This window comes from Rattus rattus, chromosome 1 (genome assembly GCF_011064425.1).
Source record: "Rattus rattus isolate New Zealand chromosome 1, Rrattus_CSIRO_v1, whole genome shotgun sequence".
Lineage (NCBI taxonomy): Eukaryota > Metazoa > Chordata > Mammalia > Rodentia > Muridae > Rattus > Rattus rattus.
The window spans coordinates 8,294,069-8,309,087 of NC_046154.1; the positions used below are offsets into that span (position 1 = coordinate 8,294,069).

The 15,019-nt window shown below is 53.0% G+C and overlaps 1 protein-coding gene across 3 annotated transcripts in view; it reads left to right on the forward strand.

The window, feature by feature from the left end:
• The window catches only part of Kcnab2 (potassium voltage-gated channel subfamily A regulatory beta subunit 2), an 88,564-nt gene that overhangs the window by 30,010 nt on the left and 43,535 nt on the right, over window positions 1-15,019 (forward strand). For 2 of the 3 annotated variants that reach the window (XM_032893749.1, XM_032893759.1), the window contains exons 2-3: window positions 11,056-11,184; window positions 12,260-12,301. In XM_032893749.1, coding sequence (XP_032749640.1) covers window positions 11,108-11,184; window positions 12,260-12,301 — 119 coding nt within the window. In that variant the 5' untranslated portion in view covers window positions 11,056-11,107. The remainder of the gene's footprint in view (window positions 1-11,055; window positions 11,185-12,259; window positions 12,302-15,019) is intronic. The other variant, XM_032893768.1, reaches the window with a different exon arrangement.

The window sequence follows — 15,019 nt, forward strand, 5'->3', positions numbered from 1 at the left end:
ACTACTACTCTTTTTTATTTTTATATTTTTACAACAACACTAGGGTCTCCTCCCTTGAGTACTACATAGCACCTACTGTAGTTGTCGAGAGGTGTGATGGAACAGGGATGGGGTAATGGTGGGGGGTTGGGAGGTTATGGTCAGGAAGCAAGCCTGCTCTCCACAACCCAGTCCCTGCACCTTAATCCACAACCCAGACTCTACGTGGGCCTTGCCCTGAGTTCTGAGAAAGATGCTGAGACGATGGGTGGGGACAGGCGGAATCCTCCCAGACTCACCAGACACAGGTGATGCTATAGCCACAGGGTGCTTTCTTCCAGGCTGAGAATACTGAGCCCAACCCAAGCCCAGGATCTAAATATCCTTTTAAGAGTGATAGTCCGGGGTGACTCAGGGCCCCCAGCTGCTGACCCAGCAAACATAAGCTGTCCCTGGGCACAGGGAAGCTCAGTCTGTGGGCGCATGCCATGATACAGCTGTGAATTGTCAGGTATCTGTCCCACCGGAAAGGGAATGTGAACATTGTAGCATTGTGTTGAACCTCCAGTGGGAATTTCACGTGTCTGCCATACAGGAAAAGGAGTGCGAACATTGTAACGCTTGTGTTAGCTGTAATCTTTTTTTTAAAAAAATGTGACAGTTGCTTAACGGTGAATTGTCTTCTTGAGGCTGGTTTGTTTCCTGTGTGGTGAGAATGGGGTTTAAATGTAGCATTGAGAAGGTTAAGCTGAAGTCTTTAGACCAGGATCTCCTAAAGGACAGCGAGGCTCTGTCTGGGTCCTCTAATACTCCACTCGGTGATCTCCACTTTGTCTCTGTGCTCAGGGACGGCTGTGGTCTGAAGTACGTGACAGCCATGCTGTTTTGTGTCAGATTGTCCAGTTGTTCTACCCTCCTCTCATCCTCCCTCCTCCTTCCGCCTGCTCCTCCAAGGCCTCAGGAGTTCTGAGGTATCTTAGTGATGGGAGATGGCTCGGGGGGTGAAGGGCTACCATGTAAACTTGAGGATCTGACTACAGATCCCCGGCGCCAATGTCAGAAGCTGAGCATGACCGTCTGTGCTTGTAGCCCCAGCACAGGACAGAAGGACTCCTGGGGCCTGCTGGTCCACCAATCTAGATAGAGCAGTGAGCTCCAGGTTGAGAGAGACCCTGTCTCAAAAAGTAAGATGGAGAGAGATTGAGGGGGACACCCTGTTGATATCGGCCTAGGCTACCAACACATGAGGTCCTGGCCAAGACCCTGCCCTCCTCCCTCCGTGTGTGTGTGTGTGTGTGTGTGTGTGTGTGTGTGTGTGTGTGCGTGCGCGCGCGTCTGAACAGGTTCCAGATGGTGCCCGTGGGGAGCTGGGCTGTGCTGACACCAGATCCCAACCTGGGTCCTACAAGCGTCCAGGCCCTCTGCCTGTTCCCCACAATCATAACTGACATCCAAGTGAACCCAGCCTTGGGGAGAGTGCTCCCTCTGGCTCACAGGAGAGGAGTGGGCTCCTCTCAGGGCCCCTTCCTCGGCAGAGAGGAAGGGTGTGTCACTCAAGCGTGGTGTGTGGTTTCCAGCAGTTACACCTCTTCCTGTCTTTCATGAGACGCCTCGTCAGCACCCAACCTAGAGGGAGGCCTTGGCCTTGCCAGGTTGGCTAGGCAACTGTCCCAGGAGGCGTGTTAGTGCCCTGATGAGATTCCCAACATCAGAGTCAGGATGAGCAAAATCCCATCAGCTTAGTGACCAGAAACCCGAGGCCTTACTTCAGGCTAGGCTTTCTGAAAGGCCCCGGACTGCGGCACACACAGCTGGCACAGCCTTCTCCCTTCGGTCCCTTCAGACGATGTGCATTGAGTACCACCATACACACAGGGCTGTTCGGTCTCTAGGCTACACACAGGTGCCTGCTTTGATGGAGTGGGCACTCTCCTGCCCTCAGGGGATACGAGCACAGAGGTCAATGTGGAGGTGTTGCCATTGCAGTAGCAGCTTTTGATGTCTTTTCGGAGATCGCTTTCAAGGCGGTCTCCCGTGTTCTCGCCTGGTACCCATACCTTCAAGTCTCTTCCCCATGTGGCCCAGGTACCACAGCTTGGTTCTTTCAAGCTGCGGGTCTTTGCCAGGTGACAGTAGATAGCACATAAGTGACAATATTCCAAAGGGCTTCAGGGTGCTTTGAATTCTCGGAAAAATTGAGAATCTAGATGATGCCACAGAGGACCCAAGACTCCATCAAGAGCAGCATGGCCTCTCTGAGCATGGCTAGTTGTGATTACAAAAAGACTAGCCTCAGCTGGATGTGGCGGTGCATGCCTTTTAATCCCAGCACTTAGGAGGCGAGAGCAGATGAGCCCTTGTGAGTTCAAGGTCAGCCTAGTCTTAGTGAGTCCCAAGACAGCCAAGGACACAAAGAGAAAGCTCGCCTCTTTCTGAGAAAGCGAAAATGAACAATCTTCAGACAAGAACAATTGGCAATGAGGAAAGCTGGGGACCATAGCCAGGCTGCGGGCGGGCACACAAGATGTGAGCACGCTCAGTGGCCGCGTAAGCCCTGTGACCAGGAAGGAGCTGTGGCTGGCAGCTCTTTAAGGACACCAGGCATAGCCATGCCCTGTGACCCTCACAACACACGAGCCTCCCCAGGGTACCATGGTTCATTTATCTTCCCATTCCGCTGACCGCGAGGCTGAGGGTTCTACCCATGCTCCTGCTGGAGGGATCCTGGCGGCAGGCCATGGAGTGTGTGTCCAATATGCCTTTGGAGGAAGGGTGCGACCCACTTGAGGCCAGTGCCGGTACACGTGTAGCAAGATGTCTCGGGCACATGTATCCCAGGCAATACCCCACGGCAAAAGATAAGCCTCCTTTGGCCGTGGCTGGAAGCAAGCCACGTGGCGGCACTAGAGGACTGGTAAAGACACCTGCCGCTGACAGCCAAGTCACTCAGAGGAGAGGGACACCGAGAGACAGGAGGGATTTGGATCAATCACTCAACCTTGCCCCTTCTTCCACGGGTGCCAGCCCAGCCAGCCAGGACACCTGGGTAACCCAACTGGTGTCTCCAGCCAAGCAGGAAAGCACCTGCGATTCCTGTGCACCTCTGACCTCAACTCCCAGACACAGACATGAGCGGATATGGCCTCTCCTGTGGCTTCCTGCCTTAGCTGCCCATTCACTCTCTACCACCTTCTCATGTGGAGCCCTGGGCGGCTCTCAGTGGCCGTGGATCCCATCTCTAATCTCCCTAAGGTCAAGGGTTCAAAACAGGGTCTTTCAACAGCTCTTTCTTTTCACATCCTGGGGTACACTAACCCCCAAATAATACCATCATTTATCATAAGCTTTAATAGAGAGTTTAAGGTCATAGAGCCCAGGCCCCCATTCTGTGTGCAAACCACTGAGGCACAGAACCAACAAGCTCCCTCCCTTTGAATACGGTGACCCAGGACGTGTGTGTGTGTGCGTGTGTGTGTGTGTGTGTATGTGTGTGTTTTGTGTGTGTATGTGTGTGTTTGTGTGAATGTGTCTTTGTATGTGTGTGTATATCTGTGTCTGTGTGTATCTGTGTTTGTGTGTATATCTGTGTCTGTTTGTGTATCTGTGTGTCTGTGTGTATCTATATCTGTGTGTGTCTCTGTGTGTATCTATGTGTTTTTGTGTCTGTGTGTGTCTGTGTCTGTGTATATCTGTGTCTGTATGTGTCTGTGTCTGTGTATATCTGTGTCTGTATGTGTTTGTGTCTGTGTGTGTATCTGTGTCTATGTCTCTGTGTGTCTGTGTGTATCTGTGTCTGTGTATATCTATGTGTCTATGTCTCTTTATGTCTGTGTCTGCATATATCTGTGTGTATCTGTGTCTCTGTGTGTATCTGTGCCTGTGTCTGTGTGTCTGTGTCTGTGTGTGTCTTTACCTAAGGTCATGTTGCAGATCCAGCTTCCCTAGAAAACTTTCAAACCCAAGTCTCCCAGCCAATCCCATGCTTGCCCCAGGACCCAGAGTATTGAACTATGGACCTTTAGTCAGACCACTGAGGTCCTGCTAGCCTCGAGGCCCAGGCGTCCGTTTTCACGTTATCCCCCATCTGAATACAGCTTCCAGTCCTGCATGCAGAATACAGATGGTAACATATTTGGCCTTTCTAGAAAACGGTGGCTCAGAAAACTCTGTCCTAAGAAGTTTCAGAGGACCCAGGTCCTCAAGCGATTCTCCCACAGTTCCTGATTGTGATGGAGGGGAAATGAGCCCCAATAGATGCTGCCTAGGGCTAGTCTCGCCCACGGTGGGCAGAATAACTGCTTCCTGATGGAATGTGTGAGAAACAGGAAAAGTAGTTAAGCCGTGTTGGACAAACCACAGAACTGGGGAAAGGGGGAGGATGGCCAGCAAGAACCCTGGAAAGAGAGAAAACTGCCCGGGGTTAGGCCAAGAGTGTAGCTCAGTGGTGGAGCATGTGCAAAGCATGCACATGGGCCTAGATTCCATCCCAGCAACACACGCATGCACATGCATGCACACGCACACACACTCACGAATGGAGGAACACACCTGGTGTTGACCTCCTCGACACTCACACAAATGGATACAGGCACCCATACACATGTGCACATGAGTACACACACACACACACACACACACACACACACACACACGGAAACTCAGATGAGGTGTTTCTAGATTGGAAGAAACCAGAGAGAAATAGCTAATGAATGCCATATAAGATTCTTTACTGGGTCCTGGATTTTTTCAAAAATCTAAACAGGAACTTGGGGGAAACTGGAATTGGACAGAGGCTGCATAGGGAGTGGATTTGTTCTCTTAGCTTCGTCTCGAGTCTGTGGTTGGGTGAAACCGGGATAATGGGAGATGAGGCACCTGTGGGTGACGCTCAGGCCTGCGCTTCTTCAGATAGCCTTGAAAGCTCTGCTGTGTGTGCATCCCTGTGTGCGGTAGGTCACACGGAGAGGAGGGTACTGGAAGGAAGGAGTGAGTGCACACAAGCCAGGCAGCGTAAGCCCAGGATGAAGACTTTGCTGTTGGTTGCTGTTCTGATTTTTCAGCCTTTCTGAAGTTTGAAAGTTATCGACGTAACCTGGGGAGCAAAAAGGCAGGGCGTTCGAATGGTCCCTCTCTGTCACCTGCCATCAGCACACATCTCTTTGCTTCTGTAAGGACATTTGGACTAGGCCTTGGTAAAGCTCCCAGCTCCAGATTCCTCAAATATAAATCAAAAAGTCACTCCAGGTCACACACATGTGGGGAACAGAGAGAGAGCAGTTAAGCATAAACCCACAGGACCCAGACTTTGACCTTCAACCCGACTGTAAACCCAGATCCCTTCCTAGCCCTCTCAGGACCGGCTCTCAGAAGCTTCTGCCCGTCCTTAGCTTGCGGGGAGGAGGGTCATGGTGCACCCGACCTAGCTCCCATCTGTCCTCCAAACTGCAGAGGGCGTCGGGGACCTGGGGTATCTAGCCCAGCTTTGCCTGGAGAAGGCCGTAAGGTTCTTGAGGGCCACTCATCTCGGTCTGCCTCCTTCCGAGCACCAGCCTGCTCTTCCACGGCCTCCTTAGATGTTGTCCGCATCGGGATTGGCCGCTCGGCAGGTGCTATTGCTCCTGATTGGACAGCGAAAGCTGCAGAGCCGATGTGTGGGCTCTGCCTGCAATTCTTCCAACCTGAACGAAAAGCAGGGGCTGTGGAAACCCCACCAAGCCCCCTTCTTTCCCAGAGAAGTGACAGAGGTGGTGGGCTTGACTGCAGATGCACAGGAGTTTTTTTTTTCTTCTTTTTTTCGGAACTGGGGACCGAACCCAGGGCCTTGCGCATGCTAGGCAAGTGCTCTACTACTAAGCTAAATCCCCAACCCCTGCACAGGAGTTTATAAAAGGCAAAATCTCTCGCACTCTAAAGACCAGAGCAACTGCCTAGTGGCCTATCCTGATGTGGTCGTGGGTCCAGAGTCGGGGCCAACTGGATTGGAGGATCTTGATCCCCAACCAACACTTCTAAGTGTCCCCAGGATTGGGCTACATCCTTTCCACACCCTCAGGTGCCATGAGCGCCCCTGCTGGACAAAGCAGACATTGCACACCAGAGAAGCCCACAACTGATCGTCAAGTGGAGTCCCAGCCTTTGCCAAGGTCACAAGCCACGGTCACCTTCAGTGACACGGGCTGCCCAGCTCTCCCACTCTTCCCGGCAGGCTGAGTTACACTCTCACTCATCCAATAGCAATTGTCTCTGAAGCACCAGGCACTGCAGGAATACAGGATACCCAGAACCTGGCCTTCCCAGAACCAGCAGAGTTCTTGTGGAAAGAGAAAAAAAAAAAAAGAGATGACCCTTAGGTGTGTCAGTAGTGATAGATTCTAGGGGGGAAAGTCACACAGGAGGTGACCGAGTGACAAGAGAACATGAGGAGAAGGTTGGCAGTTTAGGACGAGGTGTACAGGGACAGCCAGGGTGACCCTGGCATAGAGGTAAAGCAGGGTACTCAGTAGACCTTTGGGGTCAAAGGTCAGGGACATGTGGGTGGGGAAAGCCTGAGTTGCCGTGCAAAATAGGGGCCACCTGCAGGGTGAGGTTAGAGGGTCACAGACAGGCAGCTCGGAGATGTCAGCTGCTATCTGGCTCTTGCTGTGGATAGAATGGAAGCCAAGGGAGAGATGTGAGCACAGAAGTGGCAGACCAGAGCCAGGGTCCAGGAGAAGCCCCCCAGCTCCCCATGGAAGAGGCTGCTGATGAGATAGAGATGGTCTCTGGTGACCGTTAGGAAGCTGTTGTGAATCAAGCCTGTGGAAGAGAGAGGCACCCAACAGTGGGCGGGGCTGAGATGGAAAGAATCAAAAGACTCCCAGGAATTTGAAGGAAGCACCTGAGAGACTCAGTCGGTCCTCTGGCCTTGCAAAAGACAGGGCCACAGTTGGGACGACCGGAGAGCTCAGGATCTGACACAGTGTGCCTGAAACAGCGTGCCTCTTCCTCATGGAGATGCCCGGACATCTCAGCAGGTGCTTAAAGGGGACCATAGACCGGGCTGCAGGCTGGAGACAGAGACATCTGGTTCCAGGATAGGAACAGGGTTCAGAGAGCAGTTCAAGGCTGTAGCCTGAGTGCTCCCCAAGTTGGAGGTCGGCAGGGTCCACACAGGCAGCCTAGAGACAAGAACCATAGCCACCGAGGACAGGGAAGAACCTATGAGCAGCCCCCTTCGTCCAAGGGAGATGAGGGCTACGTTGCCGTGGCCCAACGTCAGGCAGCATCAGACTCTAGCAAGAGTGGCTTTCACGGGGAGGCAAGAACCGGAATCTGTCAGGAGATCCTCCTCGGGAAATGTTCCCGAAGTCAGAGCACTCTCCTTGTCTCAGAGAAAACTGCTTTGACTTCCTTTCCCATGTGGGTAGAATAGTAGTGATTCTACGATGTTGCTTGGTTGGTAGAAAGCTCCCGCGGCATACACAAGGCCTGAGTTTGACCCAGCGCCATGGTGGTACGCACCCGTAACGCTGGGAGACGGAAGCAGGAAGATCTGAAAGTTAAGGTCAGCCTGGGCTACGTGAGACTCTGAAGCCAGCCTGGGCTACGTGAGACTCTGAAGCCAGTCGCTCAAGAGTCAATCTTCCCAGGAGCCCCAGGAGAGAAGGCAGATGCCCTGAGTGTGGAGGCTGCCGGTGCTGGTCTGGAGGAACTGGCTCCTGGAGACTTGTTTCCTCAGTGATCGGGGAGGAAGCTACAGGGGCAGAGCTGAGAGGGACGGCTGGAAAGGAGCCAGAGCCCTGTCCCCTTGAGTACAGGTGTAGAAAGTCAGAGACTGTTCTAGCCTCTCCTGGTCTCTATGGCTACTCTTCAACCCCCATAGCAAAGCAGCCCCATCCCTCAGCAAATGAACAGGAAATGACTCAATAAAACTTTATTGACAACAATTGTCAGCAGGCTGGACATCCATCCGGGGATCGGGAACTAACCTCCTGCCCAGTGGCTTCGCAAACTGAGATCCCTAGTGATACCTAGTGATACCCTAGAATATTGGAAATGCCAGTTCTTGGCCATGCCCACATCTGAGAATCAGAGACTCCCATTCACCCCGTCCCTCGAACCCCTTTCAAGGAAAACAGCTTGTCATTCTATAATTCTGTACACTGGTCGTCCCTGAGGGCCATAGCTCTACTGCTGGTGGTCTTAGCAAAAGCTAGAACGGTGTGTGGAAGGAGCTAAGTCCTCTCTGCAAGCCTGCACGAAGACCCCTGTCTCCCATCCTCCCCCATAGCCTGTGGACTGGCACTTTTATTTATACGTCCCTCTTGGGTGGCCCTTGGTGACCACTGTGCTCCCAGCAGGCCTGTTCCTGGTCCTTAGCAGCACTTAGCACCTTGGCCTCTGTGTCCCCTCTGTGTCCCTTCCTCAGCCAGACACTGTGCTTCAGAGTGACACCTGTACAGTTCACACAGGCAGCCTCTAGAGCATGCCTGCAGTAAGGCTACACCAGTCTTTTCTTCACGAGGGAACTCATGGTGTCCAGGAAAGTGACGTCAGGGAGAGGGTGGTATTCCATGCTCCTGAGTCACCAGAGAGAGAGTTTGTGTGCATGTGTGAAGTGATGAGTTTAAAAGAGATACTGCCCTTGAGGCCCTGCAGTCCCCAGTGCCAGGTGACCAGCCACCCTCCAAGGAGAAGCACTCACTGTACAAGTCAAATCCCTGGCAGCTGGAGACCCAGAAATGCAGTGTCTGTGGGGTCCAGGACCTGTGAGCAGATTCTGGCATAGAACCAGGCAGTGGCTGGCGCCTCAGAGCATCAGTGGCCTGAAGGACTCACATTGTCAAAGACAAAGATGAGGTCTAGGGAGACGGCTCATTTGATAAAGTGCCTACCACCCAAGCATTAGGACGAAAATTTGATCCCAGGAGGCACAGAAAGGGCTGGGTGCAAGACCACGCGTGGCGGTGCACGTGTTTGATCGCAGCAGTTGGGAGGCACAGGCAGGTGGGTCTCTGTGAGTTCAAGACCAGTGTCAGCCAGGGTGACAACATGAGACCCTTTCTTTAAAAAGAGTTAAAGAGAAGCTAGGAACAGTAGTGCGTTCCTATAGTTTCAGTCCCAGAGAACCAGAGAGAGTCCTGGGGCTCACTAATCAACCAGTCTGGTCCAATTGGTAAGCTCAGTGACAGCCACCATCTCAAAAGAATATGACAGTCTGATTGCAGAGGACATCTCTGGCCTCCAGGTGTGCATACACTTGTGCATGCACACAAACACCTGTGCATGTACACAAACACCTGTGCATGTACACACACACACACACAGGCACACACACACATGCACACTTGTGCACGCACGCGCACACACACATGCACACTTGTGCATGTACACACCACACACACACCACACACACACACACACACACCACACACGCACATGAGGGTGGCGATTGGTGGGGAAAGTGGACACTGAGGGGCTTCAGGGAGACGGTCAGGGTCACATTATCACAGCTCAGGAGCTTTTGCATAACAAGCCGAGAGACCGCAGTATGAGCCGTGCACCGGATACTTCAGCGTTGAGGTCAAATCCCCAGCATCCTTCATCAACCTCGCCACTCGCAATGGCCCCGCACTAGTCCTATTTCCAACAGGCACCCATGCAGATGCTTACTCCCGTAACCCAGAGGAGACGTCATCAGGACCTTCACCAAGCAGTGTTGGCCAGGGTCAAACAGTGTTCAAAGGAGGTTTTGATTCTAAGAAAAAGGAAACATTGGCTCTCTAGCTAAATGTCACCCTCCAATTTCAGGGTTTCACTGCTAATCCCTTTGCCCATGAAAGTAGGTCTCTGTGAATTTGAACCAGGGACCTTCATCTGGGCCCTTGGGAGAACAGGAACAGGGCAGTTAACAAGGCTTTCTGGAACTTCAACACAGAGAATCTGGAACAGCCAGACCCATATGCAGATGGGTCTGGCACTGCCTGGGGACCTGAAGGGGTCTGCTGGGTGGAAGGGGTTGGCGTTGTTAAAGCCCTGGAAGCTATGGGGGGCATGAATGTGGCCTGGTAAGAGAAGGAGAAGGTAGTGTGGTCCGAGGAGAGCCAACAGGCAGAGCATGACCTGTGAAGTAATAACAGGGAAGGAAGGGAGCTATTTGACAGGGTGACTTTGGAAGTAGATGTCCATGCTGCTAGGGGACCCAGCAGAGTAGAGCTGAGAGGATCCAGCTCAGCTAGGACACTGACCGGAGCTTCAGGCGAAAGGCTGGTGACTCTGCTCAAAGGTGGTGGGAGACTTTGATGGGCAAATGGAAGGATCAGTAGGGGGAAGGGAGAGGTCCCTGCTGTCATTACCTGTTGCTGCTATAGCAATGACCAGTAACTTAGTGGCTTCAGACAACATGTTACCTCAGGGTGTCTATGGGTCTGGAGTTTAGAAGGCCCTGGCTAAGCACGGCTCTGGGCCCTGTGAGCTGCTCTCCAGGTGCTGGCCAGGCCTGGGGAGGAGGGCTTCACGGGAAGACCGAACAAGTGAAGGATCAGCTTCCAAGCTCCCAGGGTCATCTGAGACATCGCTTCTTGGTTGGCCTTTGGGCTGAGGCCTCAGCTTCTACGACCAGGATTTCTTCTACACAGTAACCCACAGCAATCATCAGAGCTGGAAAGGGAAGGTCAGCTGGCAGGACAGGAATTACAGTCGATGTCATCCAGTGCCACATTAGGTCAGAATCAGGACACTGGGTCCAGCCATGCTCCCGGGGAGGACCCTGCACAAGAAGGGGAAATCTCAGGGGTCATAGAGGGCGTCAAACAAGCTCTCTAAAGATTAGGGCAACACAGGAAACTGCTGTGCAGTGGCATTAGGAGCAAGGCATACAGTTCAATCCCTGGGAGGGGAAGACAAGTCCACAGACCCTTCTGCCTCGTGTGAGCGGTGGCATTGGGGTGTGCAGTGGAGGGATGGGACCCTCCACGGCAGTTCATTGGCATCCACGGGCCAGTCAGCCTGTCTGAGGAAGGATGGGCAGCTCAAATAGTCCAAACCTGCCCAGTCTCTCTTTTAACCACCACCCCTTGCCTTTGAATCTTCTCTCAGGATTTCCCCTCTGTGAAAAGACACGCTGATCTGGATAAGTGAGGCCGGCCCCATGTATCCGGAATCAACCACGGGGTCTCCAGCTCGACTCTCCCTGCGGCAGACAGGCTCCCCCGGGATGATCTACAGGTAATTCACCCAGGCCTCCTTCCTCTGGGCAGGAGTCCCTGAGGCAACCACCCTCCCCTGGGGAACAACTAAGGTCTCAGTCAGGGCTACAGGGCTGTGAGGTACACATGCATGGAGGAAAAATGGAAGCTTTCAAAACCTATAGTTGGAAAGAGGGTAAGACTTTCCGGATGGCACTGGGCCAAGACAGATTTGTTTCTGGTCCCTGGCCCTTTGGAAATCTCATCTGGGGGTACCTGAGCCCCTCAGCAGGGCCCAGAGCAACGGTCTCTGGTATCCCACCCAGAAGCGTCTGGGAGGCTGCTCTCGAGCTCACGGGCATTTGGGGACCGGCACCCGCCCATTTTCCTAAGACCAGCAACAGCCAGACTCTAATGGGCAATCTTGACCGCCTTGTGTGAGCCAGCCTTTCTGAACAACAGGCCTCCTGTAGAGGGCGCTGGTGAGCTACTGGCTGCAGACCCAGCAAAGGAAGCCCGACGCCGCATCACCATCCTGAAAGATGACGGCTGGCTAGGACCCCAACAGCCTATACATTCTGGGAATTCGGGCCTTTCTAGACAATGAGTGGACCCTGGGCTGTTGCAAGTGTCTTTGGAAAACCGGGGGAAGAGGTGTCTGTCTTGGGAAGAGCCCCAGAGTCTCAGGCCCTCCTGTCAGGTTGTGTTTTGGCGGCTGTTCTCAAGCATGCTGTAAAGCGTGACCTAAAGCTTATTTTAAAAAAAAAAAAAAAGAAAGAAAGAAAGAAAAAAAAAAAAAAAACAGACGCGAGCTGGGGGCGGGGCTTAAAAAAAAACTCACTCGGAGTCTACTGTGGGGAAGAAGCCTAGGAGCCTCTGCGACCAGAGCAGGCAGGCTCCAGACCTTTGCCGCACTGGCCACTGGGTGGCGCTGCTGCAGAACATTTGGTTGTACATCGACTAGCCAGGAGCCCGGGATGGAGATGCGTGGTGGGTGGGGGCTGCGGGATATCGGTGATGAATTCTGAGCTTGCTCCTGCCTGTGGCTGATGCCGGTTGCATACTGTCTTCTCTCCTCTTCTTTCTCCCCCTCTTTCCTCCATTGCTATCCGAAGTACTCGGTATGGGAGTCCCAAAAGACAGCTCCAGTTTTACAGGTAATAAGTTCTTCTCCTCCTCCTCCTCCTCCTGCTCCTCCTCCTCCTCCTCCTCCTCCTCCTCCTCCTCCCTCCTCCTCCTCCTCCTCCTCCTCCTCCTCCTCCTCTTCTTCCTCCTCCTGCTCCTCTTCCTCTTCCTTGTCCTCTTCCTCTTTCTCCTCCTCCTCTTCTTCCCAATCCAGAAGGCCAAAGGGCAAGGTATGGTGGGGAGGGCTGTGCCCATCAGGGGCAGGGCTGGATGCACACAGGCTGGCACAATCTACAATCACAGACGCTGCCTGTATCTCTCAGTGCTAACCGCAGAGCCTGTGCAGTGCCTGGTGAAGGTGTGCGGTCGGGTTAATTGCGTGTGTTCATCTACTGAAGTCTGCTTTGGTTTGACCAAATAGGCTTAAGATACACGTTCAGCTCTCAGCCATACCTACCATTGGAACCTCACTCACCAGCTCAGCTGGGGCTCAGCGGTAGAGCACTTACCTAGTGTGTTCAAGGCTGTGGGTTTCACCCTCACCGTCACAAGGTTAAAAGAGAAAAAAGAGAAAATTTCAGTATGTGGGTCACTTTCTTGTGGCCGTGGGACTGTGTTTCCGTTGCCAGAGGGAAGGGTCTGTGCTCAACCGATCCACCCTTTCTGTCACCTGCAGATTTGGGTTTAGATGGGATTACAACCTGTAGAGCCTTCAGACTGTGCTTTGAACTCATATCTTCATAAGTTGTATGCAGTGCCCATGCGATTTGGGTCACAGGGGGTGGGGTAGCTCTCAGACACTTCTCCATTGGAGTATTGGAAGTCAGGTGTTACCATGCTGAGATGTGGCATCAAGAAACCCAGGCTCCCCTCAGGGCAGTCTGCCCCTCCCTCTAGACTAGCTCGCACTCATCCGAGAAAGAAAGGACACAATCAGAAAACACTTCCCGGCCCAAGAAGTAAGATGTCAGAGCTTCAGAAGACTTGCAGGCTAGCTGGCTCGGCCTGCCTCAGGGCTGTGATGGCAGTCTGTCTTAGTTAGGGTTTTACTGCTGTGAACAGACGCCATGACCAAGGCAACTCTTATAAGGATGACATTTAATTGGGACTGGCTTACAGGTTCAGAGGTTCAGTCCATTATCATCAAGGCGGGAGCATGGCAGCATCCAGGCAGGCACGGTGCCAGAGGAGCTGAGAGTTCTACATCTTCATCTGAAGGCTGCTAGCAGAATACTGGCTTGCAGGCAGCTAGGGTGAGGGTCTTAAAGCCACACCCACAGTGACACACCTGTTCCAACAAGGCCACGCCTCTTATTAGAGCCACTCGCTGGGCCAAGCATATACAAACCATCACACCGTGCCTATACCCTTGGCAACAGTGCAGTGCCTGCTACGGCATCTAACCTATAAGGAGAGAGGTCACTGTCCAGATCAGTCAAGCACATCCCAGAGTGGTGCTGTGGGCTGTTCTAATGCACCAGCACTCTGGGCTACGTGTGCTGGGGTGGGGGGTGGGGGTGGGGTGTCAGCACTGGGCCCTCGCAGAGCTGTGTTCTTCCTGTGGCCTCAGGATCATGACCGCGCCTGGGTTCGCGGGCTGACTTGAGCCACTGTCTCTGAGGTCTCGTTCCTCACAGGGAGGTGGGAGAGGTGAGGCTCTGGTTTGACTGCAGCGTTGACTGGATGAGGACGTCTACCTGTGCTTGAGCTTGCAAACACTTGTGCGTCCATCCGTGTGGCATAGAGGAGTGCACGCTGTTTGTTCTGGTCAGATCTGAGTGATAAAACCAAACTTGCACCAGAACCGCATCCTCCAGGGAATCTGTCTGCCTCTGCCTGGTGGGAGAGGGAGGACAGAGCAACAGGCTGAAAAGGTGCACAGGTAAAGCACAGGTGTTAGTAAGCCTGCGGTGAGTTTCCCCTGGCTTTAGCCGGCCCTGGGACCAGGAGATCACAGGTCTGTCCTGCACTTTGGATCTCCAGGAGACATTTCATGAAGCAGTCAGGTCAGCAGGTGGTGATCTCAAAGGGCTGGCTCTTTAGTCATTGAACAGACAAGGTGCTGCTCTCTAGAAGCATCCACGCCAACATGGTGCTAAGCATAGCCTTTTGATGGCAGAAGTGTTTGTGGTCTCACCGTGAACAAGACTCTCTGTCCTGGTTACCAAATGAGCGACTCCCAGATCAACAAGGGAGTTAAAATCCTGTATAACACGCAGCCCCAAACCTGGTGTCTTCTAGAGGTTGACATTCCTTTCCTGCTTATATGTCTGTTGGTTGGCTAGAATCAAGTTCTCCTAGCTGTGTGGGGACCTATTTTGTCTCCATGGTGCTGATGGGTCCACGTGTCTCCATCCTGTCCCCCTAGCCAGGGCCTACCCCAGTACATTCTTCTATTGAGGAAGTACCAGAGGAAAAGAACTGTGCTCAATTTCCTGGGGCTGCAGCTGGACTACGGCAGACATTGGTTGTTGTTTCTGCTTAGGTTCCCATGTCCAGAGCAAGCAAGACTCCTGCCTAGCGCAGAAAAGTGCATTACACCACCAATAGGGGGCGCCACAAAGACTCCACCAGCATGGGGCGCCACAAAGACTCCACCAGCAGGGGGTGCCACAAAGCCTCAGTGGATCAGTTGCTTTTCTTCTTGCTTTTACTCAGTAAAGTTGACAATCTGGATTAGCCTCTATGCACATAGAAAGTCCTAGGTACAGAGAGGCATAAAGGACTGAATAATAGAGCCAACCCCTGAA